Source organism: Scleropages formosus, chromosome 15 (genome assembly GCF_900964775.1).
Source record: "Scleropages formosus chromosome 15, fSclFor1.1, whole genome shotgun sequence".
In the NCBI taxonomy this organism is placed as follows: domain Eukaryota; kingdom Metazoa; phylum Chordata; class Actinopteri; order Osteoglossiformes; family Osteoglossidae; genus Scleropages; species Scleropages formosus.
In genome coordinates, this window is record NC_041820.1 from 16,501,642 (window position 1) to 16,520,961 (window position 19,320).

A 19,320-nucleotide genomic window follows, 5' to 3' on the forward strand; every position below is an offset into this window, starting at 1 on the left:
CTGTCCTCCCGTCAATGCCCGAAGAGCAGCACGTGTGTAGCTGTAAAAATCTGCCAGTGGGAACTGTTGTCATATTTTCTGAGAAATTAATACAGTATAAAATATAAAGGGAGCCAAAGCTAAAAATTCTCCTTTCCAACACTTGACAGTTTATCACTGCAACTTGTAAACCTGGAATTATTATGCTATATAGCATTATTTTCTCTTACTGTTCATTTGTGCAACGTCTTCGTAGGGATTCAGCTGAAGGTGTCATGATCGAATGCGAGCGCGGCTCGGTAGGTCATGTCACGTGATGACATACAGTAGAATTGCTCCAGAATCCAGGCTGGGGGGATGACCCCACATTCCACACAACAAATGGGCAGGGGGGCAGGGGGCCAGTTTAGGATACCGAGTACAGCAGAGCAGCTTTTACGTAGAAGTCACCGAATAAACGCAGCGATCAGTCTCCTGAAGGAAAAGATTCACCAAAGAACATAAGTCAAGGGCAACTTCTGAAACGCTTTCTTTTTTATTGCAACTGGAAGACAATACATCACAGAAACTTTATGGTAGGTTTCAGAAAAATAAAAACAAAAGTCTTTTGTCATAGTAATGGACAAAGTTATATTTACATTAATTGATGAAATAGTTTGTCTTTGGCAATATGATTACACATCAAGGAACTATAGAATGCAAGTATGCCTCCATATTGACAATTTCTTATTTCAGAACAGATCACCTGGGTGCACATGCCATCAGACCACGTATCTCAAAGAAAAAACAGAAAAAAAGAAAAGAAAAGAAAAAAACCTTCCTTTTTCCGTTCAAACCCTCTATGAACAACAACCATAAAACAAAACGAATGAAAAACTGGCCTCTTAAAAACAAGTATATTACTGGTTAGAATTACAGTTAAATCACTATTTGCTCTTTAAAGTTTCTTTGATTTCCTACGACACGAAGCTAGGAAACAGATGTGTAGTGAGTGTAAACTTCATGGGAAGGCAGTGAGTGTACAAAATAAAGTTTGAGGATGCTACATGGTAAGATCTGGACTCCAGCGGTGTTTTCAATGAAGGAAAAGGACCCTCTATTTATCCTTACATCTCATCGCTCCACTTTCTCTTTGGTCTGCCGTCCTCTCTCGTGCTGTTCGTGCACCGGCTAGCAGCAGACGGGCGGTCCGGACACCACTGGAGCGGCCCTCCTGCAGCAGAAGCAGAGACGAACGACGAGACGGTGGAAAACACGGGGTCGCTCTGCACGCCTCAGCCGAGAAACGCACCGCGCGTGTCACAATTAACGAAAGGGAAAGAAAAGCGTGATGCTGCGAGAGCGAGGGGAAGAAAAAGTTGCGAGCATCCTTCCACCTTCCTAATTTATTAAAAGGGACTTTGACACCGACGCTACAACTCAGTGACGAAAGAAAACGGTTGATGTACATGTCAAGTGTTTGCCTGACGTTTGTGCTGAATAAATCTAAAATTACAGGCTTTGGCACTGTACCTTTAACACGGATAAAACTCAATTAATATTTTAGTGCAATCTTCCGAGCTCCTCCGAACGCGGCACCGTAGAGAGCATTCAACAGTGGTATTGTTTCTTGTCACTACTCGTTGGAGAGTAATACTGAGACTTTTAACCTGAAGTGCTACAATGAAAATGGTCAGATCTGGCAACAAAGAAAAGACTAACACAAAATGAACGTATGGTCAAATCAAGTCCTTTGTCATTCAATAGGAAGACCCTGAAAATTTCAACAATGTCCTCGAAGTGTAGACGTGAACGCGGCGCAGGCACGGCGTCGGGGCAGGGCGGCGGGGACGACCCTAGGACTCACTCAGCACTGACTTGTCCTTCACTGCCAAAACACACAGAGCCAAGAACCCCGGAAAACGAACATTTTCCTTGGAGAAGCGGAAGTGGGCTGAAAGCGCAAGACAAGAGGCAGCTTCACGGACCTTTCTAGCCCTAGTCAAAATGTAAAGTCTTCATATTGCAGAGAAGTTTCCCAACAGTCAGTGTATGTCCCTGAAGGTTTTATCTGTAAAAGCCTGCTTCAAAACAACTATGAAAGACGGGAAGAAAAAAAAAAAAAAAAAAGAAAAAAAAAAAGAAAAAAATCAAGTAAAACACAAAACAACAAAACATTCTAGGCCTATGGGCATAAAAATTAGAGGCAAAGCCTTTTTCTCTAGGATCTATATTTATATGAAAATAATTCATGCTCCATGCTAAATACATTATTTACCTTACATGAACTTTGAATAAAAAACAGTTTTCTTTTGTTTACAGAACCCATGCAACACGATTTGGAAAATCCTGCTGGCTACATTGCTTAAATTAAGAAAGGAGGAAAAAAAAATCTAGTGTAACTTTTATACAGTGCTATCCTGACAGGATGAAATTGCTTATTACGTCATGAGGGTGTGAGAAAAAAAAAACAAACGAAAAAAAAACCCCAAAAAAACAAAAAATAAAGTTACTCCACAGTAATTTAACTTTCTTACTAAAACACCACTGGCAGGTTTCGTAGCATTTTTTTTTTTTTTTAATCTCGTTAAATGTTTGTTTCACTTTAGATTAATACAGAAAAATATCACCGTTTCTTATCACTTGCTTATAACTTAATTCAATTGCTTAAAAAACAGGCAGTTTTGAAGACATTTCAGAGTTTTTGTTTTTTTTTTTTTTTTTTGCACACACTGCCCTGGAACAATAGCTTATGGCTTTCAGTGACTTTTCTAACATCTGAAGGAGATAGAGAGCGGCTGCCAGCACAAGCGAAGGGGTGTCCGGTCTTAGCGGAGCTCCTGCAAACCCCTCCCCCCACCTACAACTCCGTCGGGGGGACGCGGGGTGCGGGCCGCCCACGCAGTGCTACCTGCCAGGTGGGCACAGGAGCGCATACCTGCCCCATCCACCACTGCCGGGCCTCACACTTGTGCAGGCTGATAGCAAAGCGCAGAGTGTGTGCGGCGATCCGTCGTGACGCTGTGCCCGTGCCAATCAGGGAAACGTAGGAGTTGGACTGCTTTTGTCTCACGCGCACTCTTACAATTCAGCAAAGAAAAACGTGTTCCTAAATTAGCTGAACATCAGAAAAAAGTTTTGCTATGGCTTTAATCTCCTTTAAAAAAAATAAAAAAAATAAAAACACAATAGAAAATAAAAAACAAAACTTAAAAACCCTCAAAAAACAGTATCTAAAGGATAGGAAAACAAAGTGATTGTTGATATTGCCACAAATCATTAGAATTCACCTGATGTCCTGAAAAAACAAATAATTGTAAATTCTATTCCAAGTGACATTTTTGCCTTTCCTCAGTCTCAGGTTTTCATGGACTCCTTCTGGTCCTTCTTGGCCGTCCGGTTGGTGATGTTGTTGAGGCAGGCACGCACGCCAGCCAAGTGCAGCAGCGAGCCGGCTGCCTCCTTCATCTCCTCGTCATCGCTCTCGGGGGGCTTTTCCGTGCGCCGTTTTTTCAGGGGCAGCGAGTCGCTGGCCGAGCGCGGTTTCAGTCTGGTCCAATGTTGGCGCTTCTTGTGCTGGACCAGGCCGGCACCCTCTATCGGCCAGTCCGTGGCTTCCTTCTTCACCCTAGCCTTGTCGTCCTCCTCCGTCTCGCTGTTGGTGTCGTTGCAGAGCAAGCTGGTCTGGCCGTCGGGGCGGGGGGCCTCCTCTTTTAAACCGGCGCTGGGCGTCAGGCCCCCAGGCATGGTGCTGTAATTATGGTCGTCCTTGGGGTCACTGCTGACCAGTGGAGAGTCACAGGAAGGGTCACCGTCGCCGCGCATTCGGTACCCGCTTAGCACTGACCTGCGTAACACACAGCAGCAGGGTCAAGGAAAAAACACGGGCTTACGCTCGTGTCCACATGCGTACAAAGGAGCGCGCGCGCGCACGCACGCACATCCGCGCAAACACAGACATGACTAATCCCGCCACTCAATTATGGAGGGATGTTCTTGAAACGCCCTCTAACATTAGCATACTCCTCTGTACGCTGACCGAGTGTCGCGCTGATACAACGCGCGGGTTTACAGCCACTGGTTTCCACGTAGCCACGTAAACATCGGAGCGCGCAAACACGCACCGGAGCCGCGCTGTTCCTGCGTCGATTCGCCATCGTTGTCGGCCTTTCACCTTGTCTACTTTCTGCATCTATGACTCACGAACTCCTGTTGCTGCGCGGCACGGCAAGAAAACTCTGCTCAATAATTAATGCCTAAATGCACCGCGGTTCACTTGCGCGTGGACGGGGAGCGTTTACTGCTCTCTGGCTGCGCACCACGGGAGCTGTCACTAGCCAGCCCGCGCGGCACGAGAAACCAGTGGGCCGAGACCAGGTCCATTACTACGGAGCACCGAGGCCCAGCTACGCTGAAGGGAATGGTGTTTGTGTGTGTGCGTGAGCATACACGCGCTCGCCGGCACTGGACTGTTTGTGCGACTACATGAAATGCAACTCACTACTCAAGTAGAAATAGAATCCACTTTCCTTTCCCAGTGCATGTAATGTGTCACACCCAGTGTTTTGCATAAGGGGCACGTGTTAGATGAGCTGCCTCTCTTTCCGCTATATGATGTCAACGCAGTTATCTTGCGCGGCTCGAGACGGCAGCAATTGTCTCGGATGCGTTTGTCCACAAATCGTTCCCTGCAACAGCCAGGGTAAGTCTCTGAGCGTGTGTGGCCTCCATCCAGTCAGCCTGCAGCTATGCCTGTCTCCACCCAATCAACCCGCAGCCCACTGTGTCTTTGTCCAATCAGCTTTTAGCCCACTCTGTCTCCTTTCTGGGAGTGAGTAACCCATCAGGCCTCTATCCAATCAGGCTGTAGCACACTTTCTCTGTCCAATCAGTGAGCGGGCAATTCTATCTTGACCCAATCAGCCTTCAGCCCACCCCATCTCCATCTAATGAGCCGAGCCAGTAGCTTATGACACTAGTGTCCTGTGCACAGTGTTGTGCCTCACAGATGCTTCTGATACCACCAAGTGACCGCCGGCACAGGATCTGCTCTTGAAAATGCCTGTCTTCTGAAATATTTTTGGATTCTCAAGCGGAAAAAATTCTTTTAAATAATTACGCTCGAGTATTTCACACCAAGGGGGGGTGCGGTGGTGCAGTGGGTTGGACCTGGTCCTGCTCTTCAGTGGGTCTGGGGTTCGAGTCCCGCTTGGGGTGCCTTGCGGCGGACTGGCGTCCCGTCCTGGGTGTGTCCCCTCCCCCTCCGGCCTTACGCCCTGTGTTGCTGGGTAGGCTCCGGTTCCCCGCGACCCCGTATGGGCCAAGCGGTTCTGAAAATGTGTGCGTGCGTGTGTGTGTGTGTGTGTGTGTGTGTATTTCACACCAGACCTGTACAGCAATCCTGACCTCTCTGTGCGCTACATAGGCAGGTGCGTGTGAAGAGATTAATGGTGGTCTTTTGACATCCCCATAGTAGTTGACACCTAGATGTGGCTGTGCAGTTAGAGGTCTGGCGTTCGGGGTGTACGAAAGGGAAGGATGGGGTGCGGCTGACCTCACAACGGCTGCCCTGCTCCCGATGGGGTTGATGGGAAGGGATCTGATTCCAGGGAACAGGCCTTGGCTGACCATCCGTGCTCCATTCTGTATCACTCCCTGAGGGACTGGGGAAAGAAAGAGAGGAACAGGTTAGGACGACACCAGCGCACAGTCTCACATGCACTCTCTCTCACACACACACACACACACACACACACACCCTAACCGATGAGGTCCGCATCTCTGATCTTTCAAGCTTACAAAGTGAACTTTTGGGAGATGGCACAATTGCAATGAGGAGAGATTATTTAGCACCTCTGACCCATCCAAATGGGCAATAAAACAACTTTATGAGAGCTACTGAGGGACAGTTTGCATTCTCTTTGCAAACACCTGAAAATCACTAAACTAAAAGGGACTGGGGACCTGAGATTCTGTTCCCTGAGACCAAGCAGTTCTGAAATGTTCCAGGAATGTATCTGCAGAACACAAGTGGAAGGAGAGCACCGGCCGGAGTGCAGAGGTGTCCAGGCAAAGACGGGATGTAGCGGCAGCTCCGGCGATCCCGCGCAGCTCTCTGTCGCACAGAACATCCTCCTCGGACGCCGCCAAACCTCCAAAGCACATCAGTGTACTACAGCTTTTGGCGACAATGGACACTAGGAAACTCTGCTGGCTGCCACGTCCGGGGAGGCAGGTGTGCACGGGCAAGCATGCGCGCGCGCGCACACACACACACACACACACACACACACACACACACACACACACACACACACACACACACACACACACCACGCACTCAGGGACCAAGAAGTGCCAGTGCAAATAAAGAGACTTATATCGCTTAGCAGAACTAAGAAATACAGAGCAACAGAAGGAGTTCACAAACGACTGACTGGTGTAGTTTGTATAGTTGGTGTAGTCTAGTCTTCTTAACTTTCCAAGTGAAACATATTGACAAAGCTCAGCAGGTGAAATTGGCCGTTAAAGCATCATAAACGGGCCGGATCGATGCCGTGTCTAAGGATTACAGGCCAGACAGTATCAGTCACTGTTCTTTTACAGGGGTGTGCGTGTGTGAATGATCCTTCACCGTTAACCTCAGAAGAGTAACCTCTGTGGGTCCCATTCTGCACTCTGTACAGGGAACTGAGAGTATACTTAACACTCCTCTTAATCTTTTAGTAATGAGCATAAAACAAAGCATTGTCTGCCTTGGATGTCATGGCCCATCGACTGGACACAAAAGACAAGCTGTCTTTAGAGCATCAGATAGCACTGTATTTGGCACCTGGCTGTCTGCTCTCCCTTGGATTCATATTACATGCTTCCAAGCAGAAGAGGAGGCCTTAAAAAACACCAAGGTGGAAAAAAAAATTATATATATATATATATATATTATCCCTTTGGAATCAAGAGCACATTTTGCACATCATGCAGCAACACCGTTGCCACGGAAACCCTTCCCCTATTGCCATGGAGACAGTACACAACTCTGTGACAGTCACTGAGATAGGCTGAAAGAAACCTCTGCCCTGGTGGGGTGACTACCAGCACCCACAGCCCCCTGTCCCACCCCTCCCCTGAATGGCTGAAAGGTGAAGAGACGGATGGGGGCAGAGGAGCTGGCATTCTGCCCCAACTAGCCAAGTGGACAATTGGACCTGACAGGGAGACGCGCACTCGGGCCGATTAGCGCGGACGGGCGGGCACGCTGAATGGCTAACGAGCTTCTACCATTGTGAGCTGTCCTGTAAAGCTCACAATCCCAGCATTAGGAGCAACTTCAGAACAAAGGGGGGATCTCTGTCCACCAAGGCAACACACAGGTCCAGTCTCCATCAGGCTCTTCGCCGTGCAGGCTCAAGCCTGGCCTCTTCGCCTCTTCCAGTGCTCTGCTGAAAAGAGGACGTGTCTTCATTTTTATAGGTCAACCTGAGCAGATGCCGTGCAAACCCAGGTGAAATGCAGCCTTGGCCATGGGCAAGAACACCAGCTTTTCATCTACCTGATGTACAAGGGCTTGCCCTCCATTAGTTCTCTTTTAGCAATGTGCAGTGGCAGGGCTGCAACAATGGAGTCTGGAGGGCCTTTCTCACTATCAGTCCTACATTTCAGGCATCACAGATCACCTTGCATTTGAAACTAGAGGATGGGATGGCTGGACAGTCTTCAAGCCCCCCTGGACCCAAATCTCATGATCTCTTTTTGTAAAGCCCCGTGGGGGTCCACAGAAGGTACTCGGCTCCCTCGGTAGGGACACATGCTGTTCCCAATGCCCAAGGGGATTTCTCCGTCTGTGAGACATGTCAATAAAGGGGCAGATGGTCCTGGATCCAGTCACTCAACAACACCAATCGTTGCAGGACCAGCCTTCAGAGCTTAACCTCCCCTGAACACTGTCCACTAATCTCCTCACAGACAGGACACGGTCCATCCAACCCAATTGATGTACTCCACTCTTATGCAGTGTGCTTGCATCAGGACAGACAGCTTCTCTTTCCTACACTGTCCCTGAAAGCCATGACATTCAGTGAAACTCAATACCAACCTCTAGTCATTTCTGCTAGAATGGAGATTGGAAGCACCAATGCTATTCAACAGATTCAAGTGTCCATCAGAGCTCAACGCTGACGACCAGTATGACCGCCGCAGGAAGCCTGTTATGCAGCCCTGTAGGTATACCAGAGGAATAACACAAACACACCACTGAAGACTGCACACCTAAAATTTGATTTACACCAGTTTAACACTCAGCCTGGGCACTGAAGTCACTCTCAGATTTCACTCATTTCCCTCCTATGGAAAGGTGACACATGATATTGACAGATTTCACACTAGAACAGGAAAACAGTTTTTGGATTATGAATGAGGCATCCAAGCTCATAAGTCAGCAAGCTTATGGAAATGGCACCACATTACACTAGGGAAAAACAGCCTTTGGGTGGAAATAGTAGGTTCTAAACTTGAGAATAAGATGACCCAGCACCTTCCCATGATGGCTGAATACTGTACACTTCATTAAATCATGGATTTGCTAGCATGCACACACAACCACACATACAGTTACCTCATTCAGGCCACCTTGTGTTTTTTTTTTTTTTTTTAATAGTTCGGTGATGCTTTTCTCTAAAGCAACTTACAATGTTAAGGTTACAAGTGCTTATCCATTTATACATGTAGGTAATTTTTTTTTACTGCAGTAATTGTTCAAGGGTACTAGAGCCAGAAGTGGAGATCAAACCCACAGCCTTCGAATCTAAAGGCAGTAGCTTTAACCACTATGCTACCAGCTGTCCTGATATTTAACACCTCAACAATTAATGTGAATAACTGATAGTTAATAATAATTGATAAAGTGCTGAATAAGTCATTTAATTGATTTAAAATCTATATCAGGGTTGGTATCCCTGGTTTCCTTGGGCTGGAGGGTATACTCATGTCTGTTCCAGCTGAGCTCTTAATTACCCAGCCCTAGCTGAGATTTTGATGGAATGTGTTGCACAATTCAAATCATGTTAAACCAAATGTGTTAGTAGAGCTCTCACTATCATTCTTCAATCATATTAAACCAAATTAGTGTTAATAGAATAACTATCCTAATGGCAAAAATATAATTAAGGATGTTTCTAAATGTTTTTAACTTTATGCCCTAAAAATTAATGTTTATCATTTCAATTAATCAACTATAATTTTAGCACTTGGAAAAAACTGCATGCTAAAGGATTGATAAACCTAAATTAAATACTAATTCATAAAGCAATAATGTCACAAATGAAGGGAACATATTTTACTAATGCAGATGCACCTGAAACAGTGTCCTAAAATTTAGCTTGGTTTAATTCTACCGAAAAGTGATAATTGTGAACTAATGCATTCTCTTTAATATGGTTGTGAATCGTATAATGCATTTTGCCGAACTCCCAAAGAAGCCCGAAAAATCAAGAGCTGAGCTGGAAAGAAAAAAAGGAGGAGAAGAACCAGAGCCAGTCGCTGTCGGTCTGTATCGTTTTACAGTGGCACACGGGGATCAGTACAGTGGACCTATCCAATTCACTGAGATTCTTGGTTCCTGATGACTTCAACATGCTCATCTTGAAGTTAAAGTGTTCATGCCTTATTGGCAATGCTGATGAAGCATGGTGGGGTGATGGGGTAATGCTGCGTGACTCGGGACACTGCTAGTGTGAGGTGATTGTACATGTCGCTCGTCTCCTCTGGCAAGAGTGCATTCAACAGGTCTCACTGTGGTCTCCCACTGACAAAGGGCACCTCTGAGCATCATCCCACAGGGGCCTCCCGCCCCCGGCAGACTGGAGTTGGGCCCTTTAGACTCCCGCATGCAGGGATGACCGCCAGCACCTTCAGCTGGTTTACACTAAATGTGGCTGAAAGAGTCCGGAGTCTGAGGAGCCTCTCTGCTGCCTGTACTACGCTGCGCTCACACTAAGGGCCACAAGTGTGATTACCGAAAGCACACTGCTGAACTGCCGGGAAGCTGCGTATGCCAAGGTGGAACAGCGACAGCTGCTGCTGCCTTTCTCGTTGTGTTCCTTAGCCTGGTGCGTGGCTTCCGGGCAATTTCTTCTCAAACACAACGAACAGTAACAGTGACAGACAGACACAGCGAAGAGTTACACGAAGTGTGTTTCTCCCTGAAGCCACTGCTGCTGATGGAGCTCTTGGAAGAGTGGATAGAGTAGGAACAATCTCCAGTCACACAAAAGGAGAGCAAGGCAGGGCATCACGATGGACGATTCAAGCGATGCATTAATCTCACAATGAATGCTATGGAAAAGCTCTCTTTCATGTTAGTCTCAGGCTTCTTTGTCCTCAAATTGCCTCCAGGCATCCAGTGTGTAAGTGGACTTCTGTTCTCTGGATGAGCGCTGACCGTCTCCTTGAATGGCAGCACCGGATCGCCAACAACAGGAGAGTTAGTGGGGAGTCCAGCTCAGATAAGTATGCAGTGTTATCCAGACTAAAGTAGGAGGACCTCCATCTGAACATAAAGAACCATGTGTGATGGATGTTGGCCCTGAAGACTGGGCCCCAGACTGCAATGCTGGGTTCCAGACCTGCGCTGCAGTGACTTACAATCGCTCACTTAGCTGCCGATCCACTGGCTTATGGACTCTGCTCCTCGGTTCTCCATTTTCCTCCGTGTACAAGCAGTTGCTGTGGCAACAGTAGCCCAGGAGGGCTGTAGACAACTGTAGCCTCCTTAGGCATGGGCTACCTTCCCACAATGCATTGTTCCTTATTAATGGCAGCTGTGCATGAGGTTAATTACAAGGTAAACAGGCAACCTGGTATCAGTGTTTTGCAACACTCTTTACTAAATTACCACTCAAAAGATAGCAGGCGGGTGCAAGTGGCTCTGTTCTCTTTTCATTTTCCTCATCAGACTGTTTTTCTTCTTGCTGGCACGGCGCTTGGTGTGGCGGGCAGGCGGCCAGCTGACGTTTCGAGCGCACGAAGAGCAGAAATGTGGTCCACTGATGATAACCCGCCTTTGAGCGTATCTATTATTTACAACAGCAGTCAGCGTCTGATGGGCTTTTCAGCACCATGTCTGAGGGAGCAGAATAAGCGGCACTTCATGTTAAATGTGACTCTTTGAAAATATGCACACTCCACAGGTATCTGCACAGAGGCACAACAAGCAATGGAGGTGTTGCTCACTGACTCATGAGCTGCAGAAAGGCATCAGCCACAATCAGAAAAGGGATTTGATATCTAACCAACATAAATGCTGTAAAATAGATGAAGACGACATTTATGTGCTTTTTTATGAATGAAAGAGTGTAGAAACAGCCTGGCAGAGCTGCCCCATTAGGGCACTCGGGAGCACGACCAGAGAACAGCCAGCTCAGGTCATTCATCATTTTCATGCACAGATGAGTTTGAACTTAACTTGCTTTACTTACGTTCATCACATGGAAGAGCTTCCTAACATACACTTAGTGCGGTGGTCTCAAACGTCACTAAAGCAGGAGCTCAGAGATGATGGCACAAAGCACCTGGGAAGACATCGTCTCATTACCACACATGCGATGGGTGATTCAGCAGTGATCAGAGAACACAGCCACATATTGGAAATCTGAGGAAGAGCGCTCTGTGCTCACCAACCCCTCACAGCAGAGAGTGTGACCTCGGGGGTTCTGGGGTTGTCCAGACTGCTCCGGGCACTTACAGGCACCTCTGGCACTAAGCATGAGGAAAACCTGGAGCCACACTCGGAACCCTGAGGGTTAGAGCTCTGACTGGGCTTCCTGTGGTCGCCGGAGGGAACCGGAATAGAGGGGAGTGGGGGCTAAACTCCACCCCTGCTCCTCCTTTCTCCCCCTGAAGACATCTTTAGGCTGCCATTTCCTTCCTTGGTCTCGGCTAGGCTTGCGGTAGCCATGGCAACCCTTCCCATTTCACATACTTTGGCATGGTGCATCATCCAGTACTTGGGTATAACAGGAAATACCATTCTGAGCTTAACAGCGCCTCTCCACGCCGAGCAGCCAGTCTGACTGGAGCACGCAGAGCCAGTAATAGAAACCAGACACACAACGCCTATAAGGACTGTCATTTCTGTATGGCTTGCACAGCCCAGAGTTCCTTTCTTCCTCTCTCTCTCCTTTGGAGAAGCGAGGTGGTGTAGGATTACACTGAGCTCACTACAATGCTCAGCCTGCACCTCAACAGCTATTTATAGACACAACTGGGGAGAGGGGAAAAGCTCTCGATCCAGAGTAGCCAATCAGGCAGCATCTCTGAGGCTTCCCAGGCTCCCAGGCAAGCCAAGAATATAGCGGCCCATGGCCAACCTAGCCCCAGACGTCTTGTGGAGCCCCACCCCCAAACACACCTCATTTAGGCCTGCCTTATGACACTCCCCACTGGGCCAGCCCTCAAACACGACTTGCGGTGTGTTGCCCTTAAACACACCTCATCGATTCCCGTTTTCATACATACCTAACTGACTTCGGCCTTGAGACGGGCCTTCCGAACCAGTAGGGTCACCTCATGGAGTACACAGCATGCAAGAGCATGTGGTTTTTAAAAAAAAAAAAAAAAAAAAAAAAGACCCTGGAAAAAGGGGGGGGGGGGGGGGGGGAACCATTTGGGATGCCAGCACTGGTTGTTGTGACAACAAAAAAGCATTTCTAATAATAATAATAATAAAAAAAAAAATAAGTGTGTTAATGTTAAATGAATTCCAACCGATAAGTCCAACGCTCATTTCAATTCACTCAACAGAGCCGTTCCATACTTACCATTTGGATTTGTGCTATTCAGCCACATTCTGAGAACAATGCCTTTCTACCGACGGCCAAATGCTAACGAGGATGACAGCCCAACAATGGAGGCCTCCGGTACAGCCAACATTCTGGAAAACCACTAGCATGTGCCATACCACTTGGCACTTTCAAAGTGCTCTACGAGACACCTCCATATCGAGTCTCCAAAGCAAAAGAACGACATCAATGGAGACAGCAGCTGTTCCCTGCAGGCTGCTTCCGTGTTCTTAGTGGGAAGAGCTGCAATGTCTGCTGTCCTTCCACAGCCTTCTGGGTAGCTACTGCCTCTGGTCATCCCACAATTACCGCATTCTTCAGGCACCCCAGAACAGCACCCATTGGACAAGAGGGATTTTTCCCCACATGTATTCCAACTGACCCCCACTCCCATTCCTCTGCTACACATTCCATTGAAACTGGGGGACTGCTGCAGAGTGCAGGGATGCCGGGGTCTTCCATAACCAGATTCCAGGCAGACACCAGCTAATAAATCATGATGTGCAAAACTCCAAACAAGAGGCCTGCAGCCCCCCAAAGGCTCCCAACATGGAGGTCAGTCAGAAGAAGGTCATGCAACTGCAGGTTCCCCCTCCCATACTCAAGAGTTTAATTGGTCGCATATGCTGTGTAATAGCTGTCTCCATGGAAACAGGGAAGGGGAGTGTCTGTTATGTAGGCAGGGGTCCTCCAGCAGAGGCGATCAAGGGGCCTGGGTGAAGACAGGATGTTAGTCACACAGCTGACTCACCCTGGAGCTCCAAGGATGGAACAAACATGGCCATCTATAGCTCTACAGCTTCTGAAGAGAGGCTCCCGTAGCCGAACGTGGCACCCCAGTATGTCACAGGCCACACCGCCAGCTCCTCCCACTGCAAGCCGTGATCACTCAGAAGGAGGAAGCTGGTCCTCAAACTTCCAGCAACTCATCGATCAACAACAGCTCGACGGCAGGTCGTGCAGCGTTGCTGGCCACAGCTCGACAACCAGCTGCCTCCCAGCTCCTGAAAGGTGACCCGTTTTGAAGGCCCGCTGAGAGCTGGAGCTGTCCCCTTCTCTTCTGTGTGCTGCCTGTCACTCCCAGCAAATTTGTTTGCCGCACGTTTACGTGATTACAAGCGCAGCGCATCAGACAGCGCAGTCTCAGTACATGACAAGGAGTACTCCGTCGGGGTAATCTGATAATGACCTCTTAAAAACTCTCAGGCAGCACTCGTTTATGGACTCAGAGGGACAGCACAATCAATAAACTTTGTAGATTTCACCCATGTAAAGGGCAGAGCAGCCCATCACAGGAAAGCAGGCAGAGACCATCATTCAGAGCAATTCAGAAAGGCACAACCATACAGCAGCGGAGTGCTGAGCAGTTGTGTGTCCTCAGGAGCAATGGGAGGACTGGATCTAAGCCCACAGAGGGGACCTACAGATGACAGAGTCTGAGGATGACAGGGACAATGAGGCTTGGGGTAAGAATGCTGTGGACAATCAGGCTTTGGGACAATTAGGCTTAGGACCTGGGAGCAATTAAACCTGGAGACGATGTGGCTTGATGATGGTGGGGCCTGACAACAGCAGGACCTGTGGATGATGGGAATGGGGGACGGTGGGGCCCTGGAGATAATGAGAGCCTAGGATGTAGGGGCCTGGGGACAATGTCGTCTGTGGATACCGACTACCGAGGACAAGAGGACCTGGGGCCGATGGGGCTAAGCAGTGCTTCTTTTTCTGTTCCGCCCGTCTGTTTCGGAGCCGCTAATCTCTCGCATTCCTAATTGTCGGATTAGGGCACTGGTGGCGAATTTCAGACAGCAGCAGGGAAAGCATCCTTAAAAGCCACATAATCTGAGAAAGGCTTTGGAAAGTGATCAGTACGCCGAGCGGAAATCTCCCAGGAGAGAGAGCCCAGTCCCCAGCCCATACGTGCATCAGAATCAATAAAGTCCAAGACACCGCTGGCCTTGTGTTTTACCAATATTAATTACCCAATTACATTACGAAGCCTCTCCTATCACCAGAAATATCTGTGGTAATGAATAAACATAAATCATAAAAAGAGGCTGAAATTAGACTAAATATAACCCTGTCAAACAGCTGCGGTAGAAATAATGAGGTCTTTCCGACCTATAATGCCTTTCCACATACAAACATCCACATTCAGTGTGTCATGAGTCTCCACACACACACACACACACACACACACACAGATAGACAGACACACATACAATTGTTTTCCTGTCTTTGTCGGAATTTGGTGTTTTATATTTACCCTCCACCTTAACGTGTTAGGTGATCCTTAGCGCCACCTGTGTGAATCTCAAAAACACGAAGGTGTAAAACAAAATGACTGAGCTTGTAGTTTTTTTTTTTTTTTTTTTTTTTTTGTTTAAACAAACAAAAGGAAAAAGGCATTCTTGTTTTGTGGAAACATCCAATCCATCCATTTTCCAGAGTTTACTATCCTTGTGAGGACATTTAAAGAAACGCTCCCTCTGGATATAAGAAAGCAAACAGACACATATCAGTTCGGATGTTCCCTCCATTGCGCGCCTGTCACCAGTCCCACACGTACACACTCATCAGGCTTCACTCCTCCGCCTGAGAGCTCCCTGTCTGACACTTCTGATGGTTTGCTGCTGAGCAAGAAAACAGTTTTCTTCCCAACACCCTTTACTCATACGCACTGTTAGACTGCAGACCCCCCACCAGGCAGGACACACAGAGGGTACAGTAAAAACACATGCTCCACACGAGTGTGAATGGCTGCTGAAACCTGCCCCGAATGACTGAGAAGATGAACAAGAAGGATGTTTGCGAGAGCCACTTTCGTAGAGCCCGTAGCCAGGATGGCAGGTACTTAAGCTGCCCCTTCGTGCTGTTCTTCTCCAGGGATGAGGCCTCCTATATATCCACCTCTAAGAGGTCCCCAGCCTACTGACCCATTCAATCAACCCCCTGTCATGATATTATGTGCGCACCAACAATCAATAACACAAACATGCGTTCTTACAAGGTGGAGAAGAGGATCTACACAGCCTCGGGGACATCCTGACCTCACAAGAAGAATATGCATTCAGGCTTGAGATCTAACTGTGAGGAATGGGTTTTTGTTCTGCGAGTCAAAAGGTAGGAAAAGAACAAAAACGTGCTGTTAAATGGAGTAGAGTGAAAAACGACACCTTGACCTTGTCTCTCCAGAGAAGCACTGTGTTCTGCTCACCCAAAGCCTCCGCTACAACAGGAAGATGTGTCTATCAGGGAGGCTGTGAGCACACGCCCACTGCCGATTCGCCTCATCAAGATCAGTCAAGTCAGTTAACTAACGCTCCTGCAAACCACCCCGCCCCGCACCCGATCCTAGCTACAACCACGTCCAGAAAAATCTGTATAATCAGCTAATTGCATTAGCACATAGATGTGTACAGCTGTACGTATATCAAGCTGTTTTACAGTCCAAGAGAATCCAGTCATGACAGAGATGAAACACTGATTTTGCCCATAACATCCGTTTCTCAGCAACCAGATCCATCCAATGATACACTTGCTCATAAATAATTTCCATTTCCACCGCTTTAATACGTTCGTAGCTTTGTTCCAGTACTTAGTCTGGGCAGCCTATCAGACTGACGTTTCACGTTTCAGCATGAGACGTGTGTTGACTGCATGCTTTTACGGGAGCGGAGAACAGCTCTGGATAGAGAACGTGTGACAACCAAGGCCTCTCTGTATATAATCAACAGCTCATTTGTCTGGTACTCATCCTGTCTCTCCACAGGAACTCTCTGTCATCTCAGGAGCCCTCCAAGGGATCTCAAGTGGCCCAGAGAGACACTGTAAGCCAGTACATCCACAGAATTGCTCTTACTCCAGTGAGACTGCACGACTGCAACAACAACAAAGCCCATGTGAAGGCAGAGCCATCCCTGTACATGTTTATCTGAAACGGGCAAAGAGAGGGGTGGGACCTGGTTTGTTGAGCAGACAAAAGACATGGATAGCCAGAGAGCAACAGACAAATCACAGCCCAAACCACCAATTAAGTGGCTACCGCTGCCTCTAGCCCTGGGCTGGATCAACACAAGCTGCTGCTCGCTGGGACAACTCTGTGGAAATCCCTCTTTGGGACAAACGTTTTTTGGTTCCTGGGGATTTACATCCACTCTGTTGATGGAGATGTTGGGCAGGTGGTTTACGGCAGGACAAGGTAAGAGGGACAGTAGACAAGGGAGCCTCGCCTGAGGAAGCTGTCACTGATGTGTATTCATGGTCCAGTACATCCACCACCTACCATTGACTGAGGCCTCAGCCAATACATTCAATCCCTTTCATGGCAACAACCAAAGTGGGCAGCTTTCCCTGGCTCACTGGCCCTCAAGAGCAGGATGTGTCGGTCTGGCAAGCTGGACAGCGATGTGTGAAAAAGGGACATTGGAGAGTTTGCACCTACCAACGCCTTCCTCAAACCAGGCACAAAAAGCACTGAGCCTCTTACTCAAGCAAGGCAAGAAATTTCCCAAGATTCACTCTCTGCTTAATGGGCTGCAAACCTGCATACATGCAGGGCTTGACTCTCCTTTTAAGTCAGCTTGCGAATTAAAGAAACATTTCTTTTATTAATGTATGAGAACAACAAATGAAATTAGACTTCTGAGGGAATCTTTCCTGGCTCTGAAGAATCCCAGGGCAGTTAGTGCCTACAGTAAGAGTCTCATAAAAGATGTAGCCCACCAAACACAACTAGTTCCCACTAGTCAATTACATCCAACAGTCAAAACAAACGATCATCAATCACAGCCAACAATCACAGTCAGCCCTCATCAATCACAACCAGCGCTGCCCAACTAGTGCTCACCAGTCATAACCAAAAATCACAGCTAACACTCCCGTCATAGCCAACAATCACAACCAGAGCTCACCACTCACAACCAACCATCATAGCCAGTGATTACTAATCACAACCAATAGCTACAGCCAACGCAGACAAATTACAATCATCAACTTTCAATCACAACCAGTGCTCAGTAGTCAGAATCAACAATCACAAACGGGGCTCAAAGCTACCGCTCAGCTATCTCGACCACAGAGATAACTCGCCATGCCATCGGAAAGCAAGCAAGCCAAATATTTTGGATAGTTTTTTCTTGTACTGGCCTTTAAAAGAAAAAAAAAACTAAGAAATTCCAATAATGACAGGAGAAACGGACTTGTATAGATAACGAAACCACAATGCGGGACAGATATCGCGGTATCTCACTGCTATCTGTGTCCATGGCTCAAGAGAAGGTCAGTTTAAACTTCACGTCAGACTGTCACCATCAGAAAGCTGGGTTACATTTTCAGTTAGTAATTTTAATTGTTCTAGAATGTTTTAAATACCCTGTCCTGGGTGTGTCCCCTCCCCCTCGGCCTTACGCCCTGTTACCGGGTTGGCTCCCGTTCCCCGCGACCCCGTATGGGACAAGCGGTTCTGAAAATGTGTGTGTGTGTGTTTTAAATACTTAAAGCTTGTTTTAAAAGGTATCAGAACACAGAACTCCGTTCACATGATTTCAGATCGTATCGTTGAGTCTTTGCAGAATGTGTGAAACCACATGGGATCACATCGCCAAAATTGGCATGGTGACGCCAAGAGGAGATTCAGTCTGGCTTGGGTTCAAGCCTGGGGCTCCCAGAGGGGACTGTTTCGCCTGCCTTCTGCTCACCCCCGCAGAGTCCAAGCCATTAGACAAGGAACAAAAGAAGACACACTTCATTCCTTTTATGCCTCTATTTACTCCCACTTACAACTTTATTGCACAGACGGTCCTCAGAAGCCATTCTGAGAGAACGTGAACATCGGTGTGAGAATGAGCATGCAGGGAGGACACAGAACAGAGGCACATGGAGGAGCAACTGAGGCTCAGGGGCCATAACACACGTTTGTCTTGCAAACACCCTTGAGACCTCATGTGGTCTCTGGGAGATGGCTGAAAAGTCTAAAGCCTGTGTGTCTCATGTAGCTCTTGTGCTCAGCATTGTGAATGCATCTCAAGGCTGAAAGGGTATGTTTGGTGATAAACACGCCCTTAACTACCGATAAACCCAAACTCAAAACACTACCGAAAAAAACCTTCCTCAACACACCTGTCTAACTAAACATTTTCTTAAGGACGGCATTCGAAAAACCAAATTTTTTGTGAAGGAAGGTAGGTCAGAGCAGTGGTGACACTGTCTCAGAAAATCTGACTTGACCCCCAGCTGTGGCAAGGGATGAAGGATCTGCTATGAACTGCTATCTGAGGAGTAGAGAATGGAATATTGATCCAGGGCTTATCAACCAAAGAATACTGAAGATAGAGATCAAACTCACCCTGCGAGATAAGGCATCAGAGATTACAGCAATCATAACACTAGTAGATGAGGGAAAAAAAGGTGGAACTAGGTTTAACTACATTTAATAATCACATCTGTGTCGCATCTGGGATGTCACACAGAACTGCTCATTTAAATACAGGCATCAACGATTCAGCTAAATTTATCATTAGGAAATCCT

General features: G+C 47.4%; 1 protein-coding gene across 8 annotated transcripts in view; it reads right to left on the minus strand.

The window, feature by feature from the left end:
* Nucleotides 1-2,128: 2,128 nt before the first annotated feature.
* The window catches only part of foxn3 (forkhead box N3), a 56,423-nt gene continuing 39,231 nt past the window's right edge, over nucleotides 2,129-19,320 (minus strand). For all 8 annotated transcript variants that reach the window (XM_018727615.2, XM_018727612.2, XM_018727613.2 and 5 more), the window contains exons 5-6: nucleotides 5,513-5,621; nucleotides 2,129-3,805 (exon numbers count right to left, since the gene is read on the minus strand). In XM_018727615.2, the coding sequence (XP_018583131.1) occupies nucleotides 3,316-3,805; nucleotides 5,513-5,621 (599 nt within the window). In that variant the 3' untranslated portion in view covers nucleotides 2,129-3,315. The remainder of the gene's footprint in view (nucleotides 3,806-5,512; nucleotides 5,622-19,320) is intronic.